Source organism: Hirundo rustica, chromosome 10 (genome assembly GCF_015227805.2).
Source record: "Hirundo rustica isolate bHirRus1 chromosome 10, bHirRus1.pri.v3, whole genome shotgun sequence".
NCBI classification, from domain to species: Eukaryota; Metazoa; Chordata; class Aves; order Passeriformes; family Hirundinidae; genus Hirundo; species Hirundo rustica.
This window is the reverse complement of record NC_053459.1, coordinates 16,129,520-16,152,399: the sequence shown is the minus strand read 5'-3', so window position 1 is coordinate 16,152,399 and position 22,880 is coordinate 16,129,520. Positions and strand designations below refer to the sequence as shown.

Here is a 22,880-nt window from a genome sequence, read left to right as displayed (position 1 = left end):
ACGTGCCCTGCCTGGGGCACTGACGTCTCTGTGTCCTCGCAGCCTGCGCTGAGGTGGCAGCGTCCCAATTCCGAGGACCCACCGATGCTGGGAGCCACACCCATTCTGCCATGGGAAGCTTTAAGGTCCTTCCCAGGCTGACCCTGCTGCTGGCAGCCCACGGCTGGGGTCCCCAAGCCCTGCGGAGCAAGCCGTGGGGTTCGCAGTCACTTGGCCTAAAGGCACTGGGATGGCAGATGGGGACAGGGGTCCCAAACATCTCTGCGAGGGGTGGGTCAGTCCGGGGCTCTGCACCCCCATCCGCCCTCCTGCTTGCTGTCAGGTCCCTCCACGCTTGGCTGCATGGCCGATAACCCCTGGCAGGGCTTGGCCCGTCACCAAGGAGGAAGAAGGAAGGAGCAGGCTACCACTGGTGCCTTGGGGTCCCAGTATTGACCCTGCCCTTGGGCACTGCCGGTCCCAGGCGTTATCTGCACATCGCGGCAAACGCCCACACAAACCCGGATGGCGTGGGGACGTTGGTTCCCGCAGAGGTGGCAGGGCCAGGCATTGCCCTGGGTTGCAGGTCACCTTCCACCAGGGACAAAGGCTGGATGGACCCAGCTGCATGAACGGACCCAGCGAGGCCACTGCAGCAAAGGTGTTTTCTTCTTCACAGGGTCTCACCCAGCTCCAGGATCACTTAGGGAGGGGGAAGTAAGTCAGCAATGGTGTTGTGCCTTCCTCGCTTCACTGACAGCCCTGCCACGGTGGCTGCACCTCACAAAGGAAAACAGAAGCACAGAGTCCCAAGCAGCGATGTGTGACCGCGCTCGCAGCAGCACCAGCTCCCGGTCCCCACACTCAGGGAGGGCCAGGGAACCAGAGCTGAGGGAGCTGTGGGTGCACAGGATGTGCAGGGATGGACCCATGGTCATGCCAAGGCAGCCCTTTCTCACTGAGTATGGCAGGGTTTCTCCCCTGGAGCCACCAGCCCTGGAGCAGAATATCCTGGGGAGCAGGTACCACCACTATCAACGGAGCTGGTGGGTTTGGGCACCAAGATCCTCCTCCACCTGATCCCAAGATCCCTTTCCAATGCTGCTAGAAGGTAGCACCGCAGGAAACCCAGCTAAGGGGCTCTGGTAGCCACATGGAAGGGGGAGCGAGCACTGACACCGGCTCTGACCCCACAGGAGCCGCCCCTCCGCTCCCGCACCTGCTCCCGGCTCCGTCTGCGGCGGAGGCACCCGGTTGCACAACACCCGTGGCGTGGGTGGGGGCGACGCCGGTCCCGCCACTCCCTGCCCGGGCATGAGTCAGGCGGCAGCCGGGAGCCGCGGGGCACCGGGCGAGGGGGGCCCGGCTGCGGGGGGCTCCGCTGCAGGCAAGCACTGCCCACTCAGAGAGGGCGGAACACCGTGCCCAGCCTTGGAGCGTTGGGCCTGGGGGTGGGATACGCTGTGACTAACCCCAGCAGCCCTGGATGGGGAGAACTTTGCACCCTAAAGCAGCCGGGGAGCACTCAGCAGGAGGTTTTATGGGGGCTCATGTCACTCAGCTTTCTGGGGATCCCCAGAGTCTGCGCATCCCCTCCCGAGCTTCATCCCACAGCGGATCCCAAGGGTCATAGTCCCAGCTGCCTGCAGGGAAGAACCAGCACCCATGGAGACGTGGCCTGTCCCTGTGCATTGGCAGGGATAAACCTGGGAAACGGCCATAGGCACCCTCCTCCTCTCCATAGAATATTTTTATATATATACATAATATATATATTAAAATTACATTTCTCTTTACAAAAACAATTCAACAAGGGGCCAGGGGAAGGAGCCCATTGCCAAGGCCAGGGCACAAGCACCCTGAAAAGTCTGGCACTAGGCAAGGTCTCTTTTGGGGCGTCTCCACCCTCAAGTGGGGGCTCAGTCCAGAGTCCTGCAGCAGGTCGTGTGGGTGGAGGCAGCAGGACTGGCCCCGTGGCGAGATGCCTGCTCCGGATCCGACGCAGCTCGCCCCGTCCCCACTGTCACCACCTGTAAGGAGAGGACAGGACATGAACTCAGGAAGGGTGATAGTGCCAGTCTGCCCATAGCAGCGTGGCATAGACAACTGCCCCCCAAAAAACAGCCATGTCCCTACTTCTGGCGGGTGGCACTGTAGGGATCGAGGAGGTGGGAGCTGGCCTGTGCCAAGTTCCAGTCGAACATCTCCAGCACCCGCTGGCACTCACCACGGGACTTCAGCCCCAGGCAGAAGAGCTGCTCCACCTGCAAGGGGACAGGGCGTGGCCAGAGGGGTGACAGGGGTGCCACCACTCTTGCTGGAGCCAGGACAAGGGAAGAGGGGTGTGCTGTACCTTCAGGTACTGGATAGCCCGCTGGATGCTCCAGCCATGCTTCTGCAGGGCTGCCTGGCACTCCTCGGTGGTCACACCATGCACCGTGTCCTGCACCTGGGGGGGAGCTTGTGGTCACTGTCTACTGCCACCCCTTGGCAGCAAGAAGCCTGTGACTGAAGCAGGGGACCACCGGGGCTGCCCCCCATCCCTGGTTCTGTCTTCAGGAAGCACTATCCACCTGGAGCTGGGATCATTCTCACCCCTGGGATCTTACATCTCTCCTGGGCTTGGGTGGGCCACAGTATCCCCAGCCTAGAGAGACCAAGGGGACCATAGCAGCAGCCACCTTCCCTCTCCCCAGGGCCTCCAATTCCCATTTTGGCGTTGCAGTGACATTTGTGTTACCCTGCACATGTGGGGCTTTCTTTTAGCCAGTCCCCTGGGGTCCAACTTGTGGAAACTGAGGCACAGGGTGGGGAGAGCTCTTGCCCAAGTGAGCAATGGCTACTCTTGCCCATGTGAGCCCGCTCCTCATGGATGCTGTGGGATGACACTTACCAGCTGGATCTTGTCAGCAGGACGGCAAACATCTGGCCCATCGTAAACGATCTTCTGGAGGCTGCAGGAGGCTTTCACCAGGCACTTGGGCCCAGGGTTGCTGTTGTTGGAGGAAAAGTTGGCCTTGCAGTCTGGCAGTGGCTGCTGCACCATGGGACGGACGGTGGCTGTGGTGACCTGGCGGGACGTTGCCACCTCCTCGGGGCTTTTAGCCTCCTTGAAAAACTTCTCATACTTGTCCAGGTAGGCAGGGCGCTCGGGCAGCAGGTAGTAGTGGGTGCTGCTGACCTTCTGCCCGTCCTTCACGATGGGCAGGATGCAGGGTCCCTTGGAGCAGTCCTTGCCCTGTGCCTGGATGACCTTGGGGGTGGCGTACTTAGGGTCGAGGGCGAAGCTCTGAGTGGTGGGCATGGGCTTCCCTGGCGAGGTGGAGAGGCAGGAGCAGAGGGCAGCACGTTGCTGGGGGGAGCCCACCTGCAAAGCCATGGGGCTGGGTGTCCTGGAAGTGGGCTGGGACAGCGGGTCCCGTGGGGGGATCTGGGGCGGCCGGTCTTCCTCGCCCCCTGAAGCTGGGGAAAGGTCCCCTGACCAGCGCCCAGGCTCATTGCGGCGAAGGGGCCGGGGCGGGATCGGGACACGGGGAGGGATCTGGGGCTTGTCGTCAGCTGGCACAGCCGGTCCCAGAGGGACGTTGAGCCTCTTCATGCACTCCTGCTGCAGCTCCTCGAAGAGCTCGGTGGTCTGCGTCATGCTGGGCTGTTTGGTCTCCTTGGGGGGCAGGAAGAGGTTGTCCTCCAGTGCTGGTCCCCGTTCACCCTCATCCACAAAGCCATAGTTGGTCTTGCCCCGTCGGCTCGGGGGGCTGGTGATAGAGCAGACCTCGATATCGTCCTCATCCTGTGCCACGTCATCGTAGGCGGGCGGTGGGGGCAAGGGCCGGGCATCCCAGTCCACCACCGGCGTGGGGTGGAGAGGCCGAGGGAGAGCCCGTGTGGGGCTCTGCGGTGGGGTCTTGTCCAGCAAAGAGCAGGCCTCCATGGCCAGCTTGGCTAATGATGGGGCTGTCAGCTCCCCCACTGGAGAGGGGCTACCCTGGGACACTTCCTCCCCAAAGTCAATGAGGGTCACCTCGCTGCTGGCCGGCCCCTCGCTTGCCAGCCGTCCGGGCTGCCGCTCGCCCACCTTGGTGCCCGGCACTCGTGCTGATGGCTTGACTGGGCGCAGACCCTTCCCTGTGCCTGGCTTCTTCAGGCAGAGCTTCCGCAGACCCCCTGGCAGACCCTCCTCCTCCTCACTAACTGGGTCGTAGCAAGGCTCTAGAAGGGGACAAAGAGGGATGGTGAGGGTCCCAGCACCCATCCCTAGGGTGCGAGAAGGGGCATCTGCATCTCCAAGCCCCCAAACTCCCCATAGTTTCAGCCCTCTTTGCTCCCGAGGCATACCAGGACAACTACCCCAGGCCACCCACGTAAGAGAGGAAAGAAAGGGGGTGTGGAGAAGGGAGAGCAGCATGCAAAGAAGCCCAACTTACTGGTGAGCAGGACGGTAGGCTGAGGTGGGCGTGGAGGAGGCTGCCCTGCAGAAGAGAGAACCCAAGAGAAGGGGAAGCATAGGGTGAACACAGAAGCGGCAGCCAGTGTGCTTGATTTAACGGGGTGCATGCTTTGTTGTGTCCCACTTCACCGGTGGGGCATGGAGCGGATGCTGGTGGGAAGCCCCCCCAAGGAAAACCTGTAGGTTTATGGGGATTGGGGCACATGCACAGCATCCGATTTCCCTCTCCATGGCAGCTCCGCTGAGATCCCCCACACTGGGGAGCCCAGCTGTGGGAGGCTGGGAGGGGACAAGGGACTCGGACGAAGGGCAGCAGGGCAGAGTCCAGCCAGGCAGAGCCACCAGCCACCCACGCTGCTGGCAGTGGCGTATAGCCAGGTGACAACGTGCCGCATCACCCCAGCTCCCCCCGCTCTGCAAAAAGCAAGTGCCAGCAGAGAGACAGAAAGGAGAGGGTCCAGCCCATCACCCCGGCAGCAGTGTACAGGGATGGAGGCTTTGTGCAGCTGATGGGCAGGAGGAAGGAGAAAAGCCACTCACTTTTAGCCCTCCCTGGAAGCTGTGTAGGTCTGGCAGCACTCGGGTCCACACCTAAAATGTCAGGAGGGTCCATGGGATTTCCCAGGTACAGCCTGTGGGGAGAGAGGAGAGTGCCTGGGAGTCAGCCGGGGCCACGTGGGACCCCTCGCTCCTCAGGCTTGCGCCTTGGGACACTCACAGCTCCTCCACCACACAACCACGCCTGGCGAGTACCGTTCCTGCCAGTGCTGGGGCAACACACCCCAGAGGTTTCCAGCGCTAGGGCACAGAGCCTGCTGCCATCCCAGTATCATCCCACCCATCCCCAGCTCCGCGTGCATCTGCGGCTGCCCGCGCCGTGCCCGGGGGACCGCGAGCAGGGCACCGTGTCCAGGGTCCTGGCGCAGCCTGTGGTGCCCAGGACACCCCTCCAGCACCGGGGCGATGCTGCGCCCAAGGCAGGATGCCCCGGTACCGCGTGCCGGCGGTGCCGGGAGGCCCGGGCGAGCCATCGCAAGCCGGGGAGCCGGCGGGAGCCGGCGCAGCCCGAAGGCCTGGGCGTGTGCCGAGCTCGGTTCTCGGCAGCCCGGGCAGCACGTACCCAGCGCCCGTGCCCACGCAGCGGGGCGCGGGGAGGCCTGCCGGGGCACGAGCCAGATCCGCGTGCACGGCGCCTCGGTTCAGCCCTCCGAGGGCCCCCGGCACAGCCCACGACACGGGGCGCTGCGGAGGGGTCAGGCTGGGACTGAGGGCACCGGCAGAGCTGTCCCAGGCCTGGGATAACAAACAGCGGTCGGGATTATGATCCCAGGGGATGGATTGAGCCTAGTGCAGGAGCTGGCCCTACCCATCAGAGCTTTCCAGATGTTAAAATCCTATTTTGTCCCCCACCACGCTGACTTCCCACATTCCTCCAGACCAGTGCCGGTAGAGGCCCCCACATGCTCCCTGCCAGGGTGCTCCTGCTCACTGTCACACAACCAATCCCACCTGGCAGAGAGTATGTGGGACACTGGAGCACAAGCACCCAGCCCCTTTCCCCCCCATCACAGTCCAGCCAGGTGTCTTCTGATAGAGCAGGGTAGAGAAAAAAATCGTTTTGGTGGATTTTTTTCATGTTTTGCTTTTCAAAACGACTCATGCTGTTAGAAGTGTGGGGACAGGCTGCAAGCCGCGCACATTTAGCAGCCCTGGGACACCCCAAAAAGCGTTTTGGGGTAATGTGACCACCCCTGGAGTGGTGCTTACTGATGTCTCCCTGCCCCAGGACAGCCACAAAGGTCTCCTTCCGGGACAGCCACAAGCACAGCAGCCCCCCCACATCCCTAAACCATTAGTAGGAAGAGGCAAGGAAATTAGTCCAGCTGCAGGGACCCTACCCAGAGCCACCATTCCCAATACAGCGGGGGCGGAAAGAGAGGCTTCGTGGGGGAAAGGGGGGCAGTAGCCAAGCCGCGTCTTGCTCCCGAGCCCAGTGGGCAGCGGGGAAGGGAGGGAGCAGGCAGAGGGTGCAGAGAAGATGAAAAGTTTCTTACTCATCAATTTTATCGGGAAACCCCCAGCAGTGCTGCGGGTTGGTGTCTCCATGGCCTGTGTGGATGAAGCTGTTTTTAAGCGGCTGGCTGATGTCGTGGGCTGACAGCCCCGCCACCGAGGTCACCGTGTTTCGGGGGAATTGGCCCACTTTTAGGGTCCGTTTATTCTGACCCCGCCACCAGTAATTCTCGGCCCTAAGGAATAAAAAGGACCTCGTTACTGATGAGGGGATGGGAGGTTGACACACGCCTGCCCCAGTGATGGGAAGGAGGCAAGGTGACTTGTCCGAGTGCACGGAGGCATGCGGTGACAACCAGGAGGGGACCCTGGGTGCCCAGGATCCCAACCCTACACCGGCAGTACGCTTTGGCTCCCACCCCACCTGGTCCCTGCACCCGGTGGTGCTGGGAATGCAAGTAGTGGGGAACAAAGCTCCATGCTCGTGTCCCAAAAGAGATGCCCCTTCCTCCTCCTTGCTGCCTAAAGTGACACAGGGGCCTTGGGGTGATGCCTGTGCCAAGCCCTTTGTCACCAATCCCTTTGTGCCCCATGCACTAAAGGATGGCACAGGGAACACGCCTGGCATCTGATGGGGGCCCATGTGGCGGACAGTCATCTGTGGGGTCTTCCTCACTCCCTTCCTACATTATCAATGAGCCCTGTGCAGGCTCCTGAGGGCAGGGGGAGATGGCTGAGGGAGACTTAGGCTGTCAGTTTTCCTGGAGCCACCTGAGTGGCTCAAGCCACCCTGGAGTACAGGTCCCCAGTGTGTCCCCGAGGAGTTGCCCAGGATGCACCCACTTCTGGGGGAGATGAGGTGGTCACCCAACCCAGAGGGACTGGCGGGGGGAATAGGGATGGGGCAGGCAAAGGCATCCCAAGTGGTGTACCCCACCCAGCACTGTGCAAAATAAACGGCTGGGGGGCTCCAACCCTAAGCTACCCCCGCTTCCTGTCAGGGCCCTCCACTCCCCATGAGCAGGGTGTGCTGTGGGCAGGGGGCAGTGGCGGTGTGGGTGCCAGCCTGGCGAGGCTGGCACGGGCCCCACAGTTTCCTGGAGTCACCTGTGAGTCACCCCCGGCCACCAGCTCAGCCCTTTTCCTGTTTACCTTCCCGCTCCCGCCAGCCAGCCGCCTTACTCAGCGTCGGGACCCCTCGGCAGAGCCCCGATGCCGGTACCGAGCATCCTCCCTCACCCGCGGCAGGCTGGGGGAGGTGGGGGAACAGCTCCCCTCCGCGGGACGGCCCCTCCACCCGCCCTCCCTGCGCCCCTCACCGCCACATCCCGACGAAGGGATGCTGCAGCCGGGCCATCCCTCCACTCTCGCTGCTCCCAGCCTCGGTCTCACCGAACTCGAGCTCGGACGCCCGGCGCAAACCGGCTCCGGTGCTGCCCTGGCTCCTCTCCCCGCGACAGCCCCCTCCCACGAGCGGCTGTGTCCCCGGGGGGCTTTCAGGGAGGTCCCTGCCCCTGCCCACACACACGTACGCACGCCCGGCGCCCGCCGAACGACAGGCAGGGGCTTGAAAAGAGGTGGGGGGGTGTTTACGGTGCCCCGGGCGGCCTCGGCAGGGCCGGATGCGGCCCCCGGCAGGAGCCCCCCCCTCTTCCCCCGCCGGCTCTGCCCGGGCATCCCCACATCAGCGCGGTGAGGGGCGGCTGCTGCCGGGGAAACTGAGGCACGGGGAGGGGGCTCCCCTCCGGGAGTACCGGCAGTCGGTGGGGCTTCTGCCATCCTCCCCTCCCCAGGTGTTGAACCCACCGCGTGTGCCCCGAGTCCGCAACCCCAAAACCCAGCCACCGAGGGTCACCAAGGACCGGCGTCCCTCGGGGAAACGGAGGCAGGGGAGGCTGCGCCCCGGCTCTACTCCACTCCCGGCAACTCCCGACCGACGGGCAACCTCCATCCCCTCCTCCCGCTCCGTCCTTCCCCCCGCGGCTCACCTGGGGCCGCCGGTGGGGCGGGGGGCGCGGACCCGCAGCCCGGCCGCGATGCGGCGGCAGGGACGATGTAGGCGCTCTGGCGCGGCCGCACCGCCCTCCGCCGCTCCTTCCCTCCCTCCCTCCGCCGACGCTGCTTCCCCTCCCCTCCCCTCCCTGCAATTAAACCGCCAGACCCTGGGCAAGAGTCATCCCCGCGGCGGCGGACCGGGAGCAGCCGGTCCCTGCAGACACACAAACCCGGCCTGATTCACCCCGCGTTGTGACTAACCGCGGGGAGCCAGCCCGGGGCGGGGGGACAGGGAGGGACGGGGACAGAGCCCTCCTCCTCCTCCTCCCCTCGGGGTTGGGAGGTCGGCTCTAGTGCGGGCACACTGAACTTCTTTGGGAGGTCCGCACTGCCCCTCAGCTGGAGGGTGACAGGCACATCCTGTGATAGGGATGCAGGGGCAGAAGGGCCCCCTACTCCAGTCCCAGGTCCCTGGGGCGGTGGAGAGGGCGGCTGTGCCCTGGTGCGGTCGGCAGGGACCAAGGAGCCCAAGCCCAGCGAGTTCTGCCAGCATGGTTCCGAGTCCCAGGGCGCCTCTCCCAGCCCGGTGACAGCAGCACGTCTCCGGGCGCTGGCGGCACGTCCCCACCACTATCAGCAGGGAGCGGCCCTGGGGCGTGCAGTTTCCCGGGGCAAACCCACGGGCACAGTGGGGTGAGTCAGCAGGGATGGTGCGGGCAGGGCTGTGGGCAGCGTGGGCAGGGCTGTGCCCCTCACACCCGGGTGGCCCCACGATGCTGTGCTGCCTGGGGGAACACGAACATCCCAGCTCTGCCCACCGGCGGGCTACAAGGCCGGGTGTGCTGGGGGCAGAGCCAGCCCTTCCCCTCCCTGCTTCCCACAGCTCTGCCAGTGCCCGTGGTCTGCCTGTTCCCTGTCCCGATGCGGGCTGGCAGGCAGGGCATTCCCCCCTCTACAATACCTGCCACCCTCCCGTGCAGTACCTGCCCTCAATGACCGTGATGATGTCGTTCATCTGGATGTGCAGCTTGTCCGGTTCCTCAAAGTCCTGCAGCGCTCTCATGTCGGTGGGCTGAGCCTAGGGGAGAGGTGAGTGATGATAGCGGATGGAGCCCCCCATGTCTATCCACTTTTGGGGCCAGGCCCAGCCCCAAGGAAGGCGGGGAGGCCCCAAAAATGGACGAGAGACAGCATCACCACTAGCCCCTCCTCAGCTGTCACATCCCTGGGGTGTGTGATGGCAAGGCAGCAGCCAGGTGCTTTCCGCTGTGATCGTGTCACCACCCTCCGCCTCCCAGCCTGCAGGGCTGCCCGGCCTGAGCTCTCCCATGCCATCTCCCACCTCAGCAATATTCTTAGCTCTATCCATGCCCGAGCAGAGCTGGCAGGACAGGGTGCTGGGGCTCCTGTCCCCTCCCCGTTCACCCACCTCCACCAAGAAGTCCCGCAAGGCCACGAAGGTGGGTCGGTCCTCGGGCTTGTGCGCCCAGCACTGCAGCATGACGTTGTAGATGTCCTGGGGACAGTCCTCAGGCCGCGGCAGCCGCTCACCCTCCTTGTCTATCTTGTGCAGGATCTGTTGGACAGGGTGTGCTGTCAGGGTGTCCCAGATGCCCCTCAGCACCAGCAGGGTGAGGCGAGGGCAGGTCCCTGCTGTACACCTACCTGGCTGCCATTGAGGCCAATCCAAGGCTCCTGACCATAGGTGAACATCTCCCAGAGGGTCACTCCGAACATCCAGGTGTCACTGGCGTGGGAGAAGGTGCGTGTCTTCAGGCTCTCAGGAGCACACCTGCAGGGGGAAGGACGTGAGCATCAGAGGGCCACGGGTGGTGCACCTCCAGGTCTCCCCCTCCCTAAAGCTCACCAGGCAAAGGGGACCTTGCGGTGCTCCTGCATCACGTAGTGATCATCATTTTTGGGCAGCGCCCGCATCAGTCCGAAGTCCCCAATCTTGACGAGCTCATTGGAGGCCAGCAGGATGTTGCGGGCAGCCAGGTCGCGGTGAATGAAGCGCTTGGACTCCAGGTAGGCCATGCCCTTGGCCACTTGGATGGCATACTGGCACAGGGTGGAGATGAGGAAATGGCCCTGGTTCTTCCGCAGGCGGTCCAGGAGGGAGCCCAGCGGGGCCAGCTCTGTCACCTGGGCCATGGGATGAGGACAGCAAGCAGGTCAGTCCAGAGCCACCCTGGCTGGGCTGGCTTCCAGCCTTCTTATGCCCCAATGGGGATGCCAGCAGAGGACCTGGGGTACAGATCCAGCCTGGCTTTACTCATGCCACCATGTGAGACCCCCCCATGGGGGTGTCACTGGGGCGGGCTCCACCCCCCACACTCACCATCTTCATGGGGTGGGAGAGCACCACACCATACAGGCGGATGAGGTTCCTGTGGTCCAGGGAGTGCATGGCATTCACCTCCCGGATGAAGTCGTCCAGTGCCTCCGGCTGGCTCAGCACATCTGTCTTGAGGCACTTCACTGCCACATTCAGCTATGGCCAAAGCAGGGATGAGCTCCGAGGTGTCTTCCCCTGCGCATGGTCCCACTGCCTGGCTTCCCACCCCCCAGAGCAGCCCCTCACCGTCTTGCCAGCAGGTGTGCACCACTCGCCGCGACGCACGACACCAAAGGAGCCGTCGCCCAGCTTCTCAAAGATTGAGAGGTCCCGCTCCCGCACGAGGCAGGTGAGGGAGTGTTGGCCCCCAGCTTCAGGGGGTGGTGGTGTGGGAGGCTTGCGGAAGGTGCTCTGGGGCTGGGGCGGCAGCTCTGACTCCGGGCGCTTCCCACTGAACACCTGTGGGACGTGGAGGAAGGTGAAATGTGGGCATGGAAACACCCCACCTGTAAGTGAGAAGTGCTGGCACAACCCTTTGCCTTGGCTGTACACACTGGAACTTAGTGATGACCCCTAACTGGTGACGACCCAGAGAAAACTGGTTGTGGGAGAAAGCTCCGTTCCTCCTGCTGCCGGCACACTGAGCTGTGATTCCCGTGGAGGGAAAGGGCTGTTCCTCTTGCAGCGGCTCTGCAGCAGTTCCCCAGCAGACACAGCAAACCAGGCCTGTAGCCAGAGGGCCCTGGGCACTCCTTGGCCAGGCTGAGGCCACACAATGTGCCTGGGCACAAAGCCAAGGGAAACCTCCAGCTTGGGCTGAGTGTGGTGACACATCCCTGCAGCGACGTGGGCTTTGCAATGCGTGCTGGCTAGCACCGCTCAGAAGGGATGGGCTCTCCTTCCACCTCCCTCAGCTGGGACGGATGATGTGCCCCATGGGACAGGGTCCACCCCAGCCTTGATGCAGGGTGCGCGGGGGCCGGGCCCAGCATGTCACTGGGGTGGGAGGTGGCATTTCTGCTATTAGTTCTTTAACAGAAGTAGCCTTCTATTAAAAGCCCATCCTCATCATGTCCCAGCATAGACAAGTCATTCAGGGGAGAGAACATGGCCCAGTGCCCAGCTGGCAAACTGGGCTCTGCCAAACTCTGCTCTTCTGGGATGCCAGGTGCCAGAGGGTATCAGCAGTACCAGCTTTGGATGGGATGGTATCAGGGCATATGTGAGCATCCCAAGGTCCCTTGTCACAGTGTGTCCCAGCCTGCAGGTACAAGGCTTTGCCCCCTTGCTGTTGAGGCAGCAGGGTGGGCAGTGCCCTGGTCACCACTGCTGCCCACAGAGCTGTCTGGAGCAAGGCTCTCTGCTTCACTCGCTGCAAACAAGTTTCCCGACAAAGAGGCAAATAACATGAGGGGAATGAATTTTCCAAGTGACCCAGGAGCCTGAGGGGGATTTGGGTGCACAGTGGCAGGGTCACACCACAGGTGGGGCATGGATGGCAGGGGCTTCTGCCCATTTCCCAGTCAGCCTCCAGGGACGTGGGGGAGCCAGGCACCCTGAAAGGGGACAGGGAGGGGTCCAGCTCTTCCTGTCTGCCTCAGTTTCTCTGCCACACCTGCCCCTCTCTCATCCCTACCTTGCTCATCCAGGATTTCCTCTTGCACATGGCTTTCCTCCGCTTCACTGCCTCCCACAGCCGCCGCTGGCCTGCAGAACACAGGGACACGGTGACTGTCACAAGCCAGTCGGGGTAGGGGTCCCCTCCAGCCCCATACACTCCTGTGGGCTTCCCAAAAGATGCTGCACATCCAGCCAGGTGTAAGGGAAGAGGTTTGGGAGGGATGTACACACCGGGGCGTCCCATGCCGATCTTCTCCAGATCCTCATTTTTGACGTACTCGAAGTGGGAGAGGCGTGTGACGTTGAGCTCGTCTCGGATGCGCAGGAAGTACTGCTGCAGCTGCAGCTCGGTGAGCAGCTCCAGCAGCCAGTCCGTGCCCTCCTCTGCCTGCATGCTACAGCTCAGCCTCTGCTGGGACACAACACTGGGTTAGGGGCAACCCTGCTCTGCTCCCCTCTGCCCTATCCCCACTGGGCAGTCACCCAGAGGAGCTCAGGACCAAGGCTGGGGGGCTGCTGTGAGGGATACTAGTGGAGTCATCTCCTGAGCCTGACACCACCTCTCTGCGGGAGGCCAGGAGAGGCACATCAATCAGCAGGACCCCCAGAGATAGAAGGGATCCCCAGAGATAGGAAGAGCCCCGTAGTCTGCCCTGTCCTGCCCACAGAAATACCAGCCCACTCCTGCATTTCAGCACAGACTATCCCCTGGTCAGGAGTGCCAAGGACACGGGAAGCAGAAGCTCAGGAGAGATGTGTCTGCCCGATTCCTTCTGCTCAGCTGGAAGGGCTGAGCAGGGAGGTGACAGCTGTCCCCAGCTGGGACAGCCACCTTGACCCCCTGGCATGCCCGCACACTTGGCTGGGTTGTAGTACAGACTCACAGTGGGTCCCCTCTGCCGTGGGTGCTGGCACCTCATTGGGAAGATACACGGAGGGGGCAGACAGGAACATCTGGGCCTCTGGAGGGTCCTGTTGCTCCAGCACTGAGGTACAGAGCACCCCAGTGCCGCTGACATCAGCCCCCAGCCGTGCCAGGACACAGAGAGGAAGGGCTGGAGCCCCACGCTCCCCCCCACTCCCCATCCCTGCCTGTTGTCCCTGCTCTCCCCCACCTCAACCACCACCTTTCTGCAAAGGGATATGGCTCTGCCTCCTGCTGCTGAGAGCGGGCAGGAGGTTGGGACTCGCCATCCCAGCTCCACAGCCCCCTCCATCCTCTCCTCTTCCTCGGGAGACGACATGGGCGTCTTCACCCGCTGTGCTCGGCTCCCTCGGCCGCGTCACCGCAATTACAGTCCTCGGCACCGGGCTAAAAATACGGCGGGCGCGGCGAGCAGCTGGGCACGGGGGCGCATGGGGGCACGCAGGGCCAGCCGGGGCGAAGGGAGCTGCGGCTCCCCTGCCCGCCGGCCACGGGGACAGGGTCTGCCCGGGGCGAGGGTCGGCACTTACTCGGTAGAGGCGGAAGCGGGTGAGGAAGGGGAAGGATCGGTGCAAAGCCTGGAAGCGTCGCATCCTGCCTGGCTGCCAGCCCCTGGCACCGCCGATGTCCCTTCCCCGGTGCCGGCGTCCCACGGCGGAGCCCGCTCACCGCAGCCGGGGCACCGGCAGTCCCTCCGTTCGCGCTACAGGGATGTCGCCTGGGCTCGACCGCCCCACAGACCCCCCTGGAGCGGGCAGGGGGTTCGCGCTGTCCGTCGGCCGGACGCGGGCTGCGGCTCTGCCCCTCCTTCCATCCGGCTCTCGATCCTCTGGCCGGCCGGCCCTCCCCTTCCCCAACGCAACGGGGCCGGGGCGGGGGGTGGCGGCGGGCAGGGCTGGGGGTCACTCCCCCGGCCGGAGCCGCTTCCTGGGGACCCCTCGCTGGCAGCGGGGCTCGGTCCCGGCCGCCTGCCCGCAGCGCTGCCCAGGAGGGTTATTTTCAGCCGGGCTGGGACGCGCGCCCAAGGGGCCGGGCTCCCATCAATGTCCCGCTTTCTCCCTTGTTCGGCGGTCGCCGGCAGCTGGGAGCCCGGACCCCCGCTCCCATTGCCATGGAAACTCGCCCCGGCCTTGGGAAACGCTCCCAGGCCTCAGTTTCCCCCCAGGAAGCAGGGAGGGAGGGAGGCAGAAGAGACATCCGGCTCTCTGCTCCCCAACCGAGGCCACAGGCATGATGCCAGGGCGATGGGCACTGCGGGGGGAGTTTCTGGCTCGGCAAATATATCCGCTGCCCAGCTGCCAGCCCCCATGAGGCTCTGCCGTGGGTCACCACCAGCACCCTGGGGCTCGCTCCCCTTCCCTGCTGGGGCTGGCACCCAACCCCGGCAGTGCTGTCCGCCCGCGGGCTCCCCAGGGAGAACAGCTGGACATGCCGGCAGCCACAGCGTGGGAGAGGAAAAGACCCACAGCAACCTCTTGCCACAGCCTCCCGCCTGCCTGGCCCCCCAAACCGTGGCCATTGCTGTGCCACGGGGGCAGCTAAGAGCCAGTTAAGTGCATCCCCAAGAGGAGTCTCCACTGGGGCTTCCACTGCTCCAGGGATCCCAGCTGGCACCCGGCAGCAGAAACACCGGGCACAAGAAGCCCATTGACTGGGGACAACTGGGCACGGTGCCCTCGGCACCAACCTCTGCCACGCGCCAGCTTCCCCCGTCCCAGCTCAGGGGACACCGGGGGTGGGGGGTACCCTGCCGTGACAGAGCATCACCCTCATCGCGCAAAAATGGCCCCCACTGGGACTGGCACCGACTGCACTGCCTCCTGCAACCCCAAATCCCAGGTGAGGCTGCCCAGTTCAGCGCTCACATCGGGAGTACAGGTTTCCAAAAGCCGGCCATGCCAGGGGAGGTTCCGTGCCTCAGTTTCCCTCTCTGCAATGAACCCACGGGCACGGGGAGCGCTCCTGCAACCTCGACTCTGAGCTGGGCAAGGAGTCCGGCCAGCAAACTCCCATCCTGAGGCGGGAAGTCACAAACCCCTTAGACCCGCTTCACAGGTGCCGCCCGGCCCTGGGTGCCCCGCACGCCCCTGCCGCGCACACCCATCCCTGCAGCGCCGGGGCTGCGCCCTACGTGCACCCGGGCTCATGCACGGTGCGCGGTGAGGACGCTCACGTGCACCCCCAGGACCACACAGGAGCAATCCCCCCCGTGCCTCCCGCCACCTGCACGACCGCAGCCGCCCCCCAGGCGCGTCCCCTCCGCTGCCGCCCTGCCCGGCCGCACGTGCGCAAACACCGCGGCGCCGCCGGCACCGTCCCGCCGCCGCCTCCGCCCGCCGCGCACCTGGAGCCGCCGGCCCCCTGCGCGCCCACGGCTGCCCACCCCCGCTGTGGCTGGCCGGGCAGCGCGCACACCCGTCCGAGCTGGCACGTGGGGGGTCAGTGCTCCCACCTTGCCCCCCTTCCCTCCTCCCCCCCCCCATTACATCCATCCCTAATGACACCGCAATACTCGTGCTACGCCTCAAGCCCGCCGCACCTACACGTCCCCCGCGTCCCTGCAAAGCCCGACACCCCCCGGGGACACCGCCATGTGCGGATGGGCAGCCTGCGGGGCCACCGTCTGGTTGCAGCGCTGCAGCTGGGGGACGGCATCCTGTGCCGGGCACCGTGCCTTCCAACTCCCCCCCTCCCACCTCCATGAGCTGCGGCAGGCTTGGCTGAGCCTGGCTGCCTCACGCCATTCCCCCATGCCTCAGTTTCCCCGTCAAGAAGCAGCAGGCAGGCCCCCTCCCGCGGGTCAGGATGGAAGCACAGCCGAGCAAGGCGGGGTGTCATGCTGCCCCGGATGCTGTGGGGCATAGCACATTCCAGAGGGGAGATGCCATGCAGGGACCCCCCCGTGCTCCGTGTCAGCTGCCAACCCGTGCCCATGCTGGGGCCATCAAGCTCAGCCAGGTGCCCCCCGCTGCTCCCCTTCACCGATTCCCCCCACTGACCCTCCGGCACGGCATGCCCGGGGCGATGTCCTGCCGGGGGGGTGGCGTGGGGCCCCTGGTGCCCAGGCGCAGGGCCCGCTGCCCGGTGCTGTCCGAGAAGCTGTGGGGCAGGGGCCCGTGCATTTCCTCCTCCTCCTCGGCGCTGCTCAAGCGCTGGTAGTCGCATCTCTCGCCCATGGCTGAGGCGGCGGCTGCGGCGCAGCGGCGAGCGGGGGGCTCTGCGGAGACGCCCGCGTTTGCCTGGGGGCGGCGAGGGCTGGAGCCGGGTTTGGGATCACATGGCAGAAAGTTGCTGCAGTTCCGGAAAACAGCGAGAGGGTGAAGGTGACCGCGACGGCAATGGTGGGGGTTGGGGGGGGGGGAAAGATGGATGGAAGGATGCAGACGAAAAGGGAAAAGAGAAGCCCCTCGAGCGCTTGTCCTCACCCCAATCCCAGCCTGGCACCACTGTCTTCCTCCCGGCGCGGCAGCCCAACCGCCCACCTTCTGTCCCTGCTCCGGCTCCTGAGTGCAGAGGTGGTGGCATCGCCACCAGCGCCGGCGCCGCGCTCGCTGCCCCCTTCTTCCCGCACCCCGGCACGGTGCACCAGGCAGCCAGGCGGAGGAGGATGAGGGGGGACCATCGTCAAGCAGCCGGGGCTCTGTGGCAGGCGGGATGGGTAGGGAGGCACCTGCAGAGGGATGGGGGGGGCTCTGGCGCCGGCAGGATCCCCAGCATCCCTCCCGTTTCCCTGCGCAGGCAGAGGGGGATGGGATGCACCGGGAAGATGGCTGCTCCGCAGCGACCGGCAGCGTTGGCGCAAGCACGGCAGGGCTGGGACAGCAGCCAGGCCCCGGGGGATGCCGCTGGGATGGGGGTCCGAAGGCCACGCCAGGATCAATCCTCTTCCCCCACCCCCTCGCAGGGCGCTGGCGGTCTCCTAGACCCGTGCCAGGCGCTGCTGCAGCTGGCACAGCCCCCGGCAGGCAGCCGCCCCCTTGGATGGGGAACCCCCACACGTGCACACCGGGACTGGCCTGTACCCCAACCCTGACCAGCTGCAGTGCCTCTCCCAGCCTCCGGACCACAGCTGCAAGCAGGCTGAGATCGGGAGGCGGGGTGCAGCGGCTGCAGCCCCCTCAAAGACCCCTGTGACCTGCCTGTCCTTTGGGGCACAGCAGAGTCCCCAGGGACCAATTTGCTCTTCACGCCAACGCCACAGGGCGCGATGCCCCGTTCTGACCCCCCCTCACGATCCATCACTGCTCCCCCCACACAGCCCTGAGAACCTGGTGTAGCCCAAGGAGCGAAACCAGGCTGCCAACGCGCCAAGGCAGGGGGGCAAGAGCGTGCCCCGCCTCCCCTTCCCCTCTCCCTGCTCCAGAGAAACAACCACGCCCAATGGCGGTGGGCATCTCCCCCGGCCGAGGGGCCGGGCGGGGACAGCCCCTTGGCGACTCCTCCTGCCATACCACGGAGGTGAGCTCAGCCGCGGAGCCGAGGCGGGCCGAGCCCGCGGCGTGGGAGCAGCGAGCCGCCCCCGCGCACGGCCCGCCGGCGTCACCGCGCTGGCACGCCACGGGACCGTGACTGATGCACGTGCTATGCCACCTTCCCTCCGGAACCGGGCCCTGTGCTACCCCAAAACCCTCCCCGGCCTGCCCAGTGAAGGAGATTGCTGCGGGGACGAGTAGGGACAGCCGCTGTCCCCACAGCCCTGGGCACGGATTTGGGTCACACCCCGGCACGTCGGGTCCTTCTGGCCTGCCCAGGCTTAGCTGACACCAAAATGATTACGTACCCTACAAGGGGAAGAATGGTGTCGTGCCTGCCAGCCTTGACTCACCTGCCCGCAATTCCCACCCTGCGGAGGGTCCCACCACAATGACATGGGGTGAGGAGCACCGTCTTCTACCCTCCAGGGTGTGACAGTCACACTGACCACAAGGGTTCCTTCCCCTCTGCGGGCACACTGGCGCTCCCCAGCCCTCTGGGACACCACACTCGGCCCCACATCCCCGGGGCCAGTGCCACAGCATCCACCACGCCCACCACCCCACACAGAGGGCCCCAGAAAGTGGTGGATCCCCGAAACAAGCTCCCAGAGGGGGATGGGGTCCCCCACTCACCTCCATCACATCACCCTGCTCACTGTCGCGGCCCGCCTGCCACCTTCCTGCCACCTTCCTGGCAGCTGTGTCGCCTGGAAGTGATCTCACTGGCTGCGGCGGCGGCAGGGCAGCCGCACCGTCACCCGGGGCTGGCTTGTTCGGCGCTGGCAGGGCCCCGAGGGCGGCCCCAAATTGTGGTGACACACTCCCCGGCCCGGCTGCCACGGCGCAGGTGTGCAGACACGCACATATCCACGCGTACAAACACACCCCGCTGCCACCGGAGGCAGGCCTGCCGCCTGCATCCTGCCCGCCTGTGGGATGCTGCTGCCACCCAGGGGACCGTCCCCAGACCCTCCCTGGACTGTGCCACCCCACGTACCCCCATACCGCTGGGTGCTTTACCTCCCTCGGTGCTGGCACCTGATGCTGCTTGGTTGGCTGGATGGAGCAAGCAGGTCTCGGGGGGCCAGCACGGAGGACTGGTGACCCCCGTGGCAGGGGTGGCCGGGGAGGCCGAGGTGCCAGGTTCCTTCTCGCTGCCATCTCTGGGCTCCCAGAGCCTGGCTCCATGGCCTGATCCTGCTGCCCAGCACGGAGCATCCCCTGCTCTGAGCCCCTGCCTGCAGCAGTGGCTGCTAGGGAAGGAAAGACACAGGCATGTGGGGGGGGGGGGGGCACCCCCCATCCCAGCACAGCCCAATCCCCTCCCTAAGCCTCTTTCCTCTGCTAAATCCGCTCCACAGGTCGAGCCGGGGCGGGCTTAGCTTGTCTTGCACCTCCCAGCTCGCCGGCATGGGCAGCAATTGCTGACCCCATAACTGATCCTCACCTCGGCCACAAGCTCTCCCACCAAGGCAGGGTCACAGTGCAGTGTTTTGGGGGACAAACACGCAAAGCAGCAGTCCCTGGCACCCTCATTGCTGGGGAGGTAGAGAGGGCAGCAGGCTTGGCATCACTGAGCCTTGGTGTCACTGCCACAGCAGGGACCCTGCCACCCTGCCCCAGTGCAAGGCTGGTTTGTGCCTGCTGGCCCCCTCCACTGATCTCATCTGGGCCACAAGGACAGCGCTGCGGGGGTCCCTTAGCAGTGCCAGCCCCAGTGTCACAGCGAAATGGGCAGCGTGTGAGGCGGCAAACCGTCAGAGCTCAGGTGACACCAGTCACAGGGTGCCCCTGGGGCAATGGGAGAGAGCTCAGAATGGGCCTCCCTGCCTGGCACCCCCATCTGTCCACCCCAGGCGCTCCAGACTTCCTGGGGGTTAAGGTAAAGGTTAAGCAAGTATCTCTGCATCCAGAGTCATGACCCACTCTGCCAAGGCAGTTGGAAGAGCCTTTGTGGACCTGCCCCCCAGGTGAGCTTTGCCTCCAGTCCTGCCAGGGAAGGGGGGCACCAGGATGCACCCTGAGCCCTGGGTCCAAGCGGCCCCTGCACCCCGGGGGTGCTGTCAGCAGTACCCCCATCTCCACCCCAGTACAAGGGCCAGGCTGCAGCTGGCACAAAACGAGTTTGTCAGGTCCCAGGCCAGACTGGCATAAAGCCACATCCACACAGCAGCATCTCTGGGCTGGGAGCAGGAGAGTTGGGACCCCTAGAGCTGGAAGGGGGGAATGAAGGCTCAATCCCTGCAGTTCCCCAGCACCAGAGCAGCACAGCATCCTGACCAGACCATGCAATCTTTGCCAGTCATTAGCACTAACTGACAGCACCCTAATTAGCTAGGCTGCAGCGGGAGCAGTGGCCCTCCCCCAGGGCTGCTCAGCAAAGGGATGGAACAAGACTTTCTCCTAAGTCTTCCTGTCCTGGCAGGGGCTGTGCATGAAGCAGAGCCTCTTCCCGTCCTCCAAAATCCATAAAAGTGGCAGTGCCCCCCAGGATACTTTGCCTGTGACAGCTACCATCCCTTCATGGACACAACTGAAGTCAAAACCCAGGTGGCTCCAGGGGCAGAATGGGACCTCTCGGGGGGAAACTGAGGCACGGTGTCAAGTCTAGCCTGCAGTTGGTTAAGACAGGGCTCGGCCACAAGCTCATAGTAGTTCATAGTCCCGTGGGGGCTGCTCCTCTGCTTATGAAGTCCCCCCTTGCCCCGGGGAGGCCGAGTCCCAGTGGGACAGCAGGCTGGCAGCTGCCCCAGGAGGAGGAAGGCATCGCCAGCCCCCGCCCCCCCAGCCATACCCACTACACCGCACCCTGCACTAACAAATACCTGGCTAACGAGGCTCCGGTAGCTCCAGGGGTTGGTAACAGGTTGCACAGCCTGCACAGCCCCCACCCTGCACCCCCGGGCCTCGGCGCGGCCCGGCGGGGGATGCGGAAGCTGCTTCCACCGCCCCACTCCCTGCGGGGACCAGTGGGCTGCGGGCTGGCAGCGGGAGCAGGGCCGCAGCTGAGGATGGGGGTCCGTCCTGGACCCTCTCCCTAAAGAGGTTCCTGGTAGCACTGTCCTGCTCAAAGACACACCACGAGGCAGGTCCCGTTTTTAGGAGACTTTTGCAAAGCCCAGCACCAAAAAACTTTTTTCAAAGCTTTGCCTTGAGCCAGCTCAATGAACGGCTGAGTAAGAGTAAGAGGGGGGAATGCACAGCCTCCAGAGCCCACAGCACCTGGCAAGAGGAACACCTTTGCAGGGTGTAGACCCGGTGCCGGAGCCCAGCAGCACCGGGACACCCAGGTGCTCCCGCTGCACCAAGCGGCCCCAGGGAGGTGAGGGTGTGGGGAAGTGCCAGCGCCAGGCTCTGCCCCAGCCTGTCCTGCCCAGACAGCCCAGCCCCAGCACTGCCGCCAGAGACACTGTCCCTGCCTGGGCTTCCCTGGCCACCTCCAAACCTCCTCTCCAGCTGCTGCTTCAGAATGGGCAAGGGGTCTGACCATGCTGGGAGAAGCTGAGCAGGATTTGCCTGGCGGGATCCTTGGCTGGACTGTCAGAACCACCTTACAAAGTTTAACTTGAAACTTTTATTTAAAAAGGCAAAACCAACAAAGACCAAAAGTACCCAACGGTCCTGGACTGTTCAGAGAAAAATTGCCACATCACAGCTGGACACAGCCACGGTGCTGCATGCTGGGCCGGTGCTTAGAGGCTCCCTGCACCTCACTGCTGCTCGAGGTTTCGGCCGCAGTACAACACCCCGAGGCGCAGGGCTGGCCCCGGAGGACAAGGATCCTCTGTTCAGTGCCACAGCTCCCACGAGCCCAGGGAAGAGGAAGAGCAAACTGCCTTTTCTCCAAGAAAAAAAAAAAAAAAAAAAAAAAACCCAACAAAAACAACACCCAACAAAAAACCTTCCCCCAGCTTCCGCTGTGGTTTAGGAGAGTTCAAGGGCACCAGGCACCCACTCACACCAGACCCTGCTGCCTGCTCTGCCCTGGCAGCTGGAACAAGAGGTCGGGCATGCTGCCGGCCTGGACTGAGCAGTCCCGCAGTGCCTGGGCACGAGGGCAGCACCGCAGCTCGCAGTACTGCGGGGCACGGTGCCAACACACCGGCACACTCAGATGTCAACCGGGCAGCAACACAGCGCCCATGCCCCGAACCCCGCTGCCCCTCGCAGCACCCCCAACCACGGGGTCGCGCCTCGTTCCTTACCTCTGCGCTCACCGCCGCTGCATCCTGCGCCGGGTCTGCACCGTCACCGGAGGGCGAGGACGGGCACGGCGGTACTCCGGACAGCCGGCATACCGGGCGGGACGAGCCCGCACACCTGCCGGGCCGGGCTGCGACGATCGACGCCGCGGACGTCCGGGACGCGGCCGGGATCGCTCCCGGGGCAGCGGGTACCGGGCACGGGGCGCGGCCTCACACCCGGGCGGACCTCCTGCGGCTCGGCCGGTGCGCCGGGGTCCGCCCGCCGGGGTTGCCGCCGGGGTGCTCCTGCTCCCCCGGGTAGAGCTCGCCCTCCTCCTGCACTCCGCCCCGGGCCTCTCCCTCCTCCTGCCGGCCCCGCCGCACCCACCAGCGGGCGCGGGCCGGGGGGCTCGCCGCGTCCCGCCGCCCCCCGCCGCGCTCCTGCTGCGCCCGCCGGGCCAGGCCCTGCTCCTGCCGGACCTTGGGGCCGTGCTCCTGCACCCCCCGCACCGCGCCCCGCGCCCGCCGCGCCCCGGGGCTGCCGCCCGCCGCCGCCTCCTCCGCGCCCCGCGCCCGCCGCCGCGCCCGCGCCGCCCCCCGCTCCCGGGGCCGCCGCGGCTCCGCGCCCGGCTTGGGGCCGCCGAGGGCGGTGACGGGCCCGGGCCGCTCGCCCCACTCCTGCAGGCTCGTCCGCTCGCCCAGCGGCACCCAGTGCCACCGGCCCGGCCCCCCGCCGCCCCTCGGTTCCCCGCCGCCGGCCACCAGCTCCTGGCCGCGGGGCAGCGCCCCCAGCCCCGCCTCCTGCACGCCGCGGGCGAAGCCGCCCTGCTCCTGCACCCCCGGGGCCACCCCGCCGCCCTCCGGCACCGCCGGGCTCAACCCCCCGCCCTCCGGCACCCCCGGC

The 22,880-nt window shown here is 65.2% G+C and overlaps 1 protein-coding gene across 8 annotated transcripts; it reads right to left on the bottom strand.

Annotated features, from left to right (window-relative positions):
• Positions 1 to 1,713: 1,713 nt before the first annotated feature.
• On the bottom strand, positions 1,714 to 22,149 carry TNK2 (tyrosine kinase non receptor 2). 8 transcript variants are annotated; one of them, XM_040074296.2, is made up of 17 exons: positions 16,743 to 17,115; positions 16,317 to 16,608; positions 12,624 to 12,801; positions 12,409 to 12,479; positions 11,019 to 11,231; positions 10,776 to 10,928; positions 10,302 to 10,579; positions 10,100 to 10,226; positions 9,864 to 10,010; positions 9,418 to 9,512; positions 6,481 to 6,675; positions 4,967 to 5,058; positions 4,404 to 4,448; positions 2,873 to 4,188; positions 2,333 to 2,428; positions 2,116 to 2,243; positions 1,714 to 2,009 (listed from the first exon to the last, which is right to left on the bottom strand). In XM_040074296.2, the coding sequence occupies exons 1-17, from the start codon at positions 16,937 to 16,939 to the stop codon at positions 2,003 to 2,005; spliced, it is 3,630 nt and encodes a 1,209-aa protein (XP_039930230.1). In that variant the 5' UTR covers positions 16,940 to 17,115; the 3' UTR covers positions 1,714 to 2,002. The 8 variants fall into 8 exon arrangements, with proteins under 8 accessions (XP_039930230.1, XP_039930237.1, XP_039930235.2 ...); XM_040074303.2 differs by lacking the exons at positions 16,317 to 16,608; positions 16,743 to 17,115 and adding an exon at positions 21,998 to 22,149; XM_040074301.2 differs by lacking the exons at positions 16,317 to 16,608; positions 16,743 to 17,115 and adding an exon at positions 18,813 to 18,989.
• Positions 22,150 to 22,880: the final 731 nt, after the last annotated feature.

What these genes read in the sequence shown, in the direction of transcription:
- TNK2 (XM_040074296.2), bottom strand. Translation starts at nt 16,939, where the DNA reads ATGGTCCCCCCTCATCCTCCTCCGCCTGGCTGCCTGGTGCACCGTGCC. An exon ending in TCTCCCACCCCATGAAGATG is followed by an intron (nt 10,580 to 10,775) that starts GTGAGTGTGGGG and finishes CCCATGGCCCAG; the next exon opens with GTGACAGAGCTGGCCCCGCT. An exon ending in CGCAAGGTCCCCTTTGCCTG is followed by an intron (nt 10,227 to 10,301) that starts GTGAGCTTTAGG and finishes TTCCCCCTGCAG; the next exon opens with GTGTGCTCCTGAGAGCCTGA.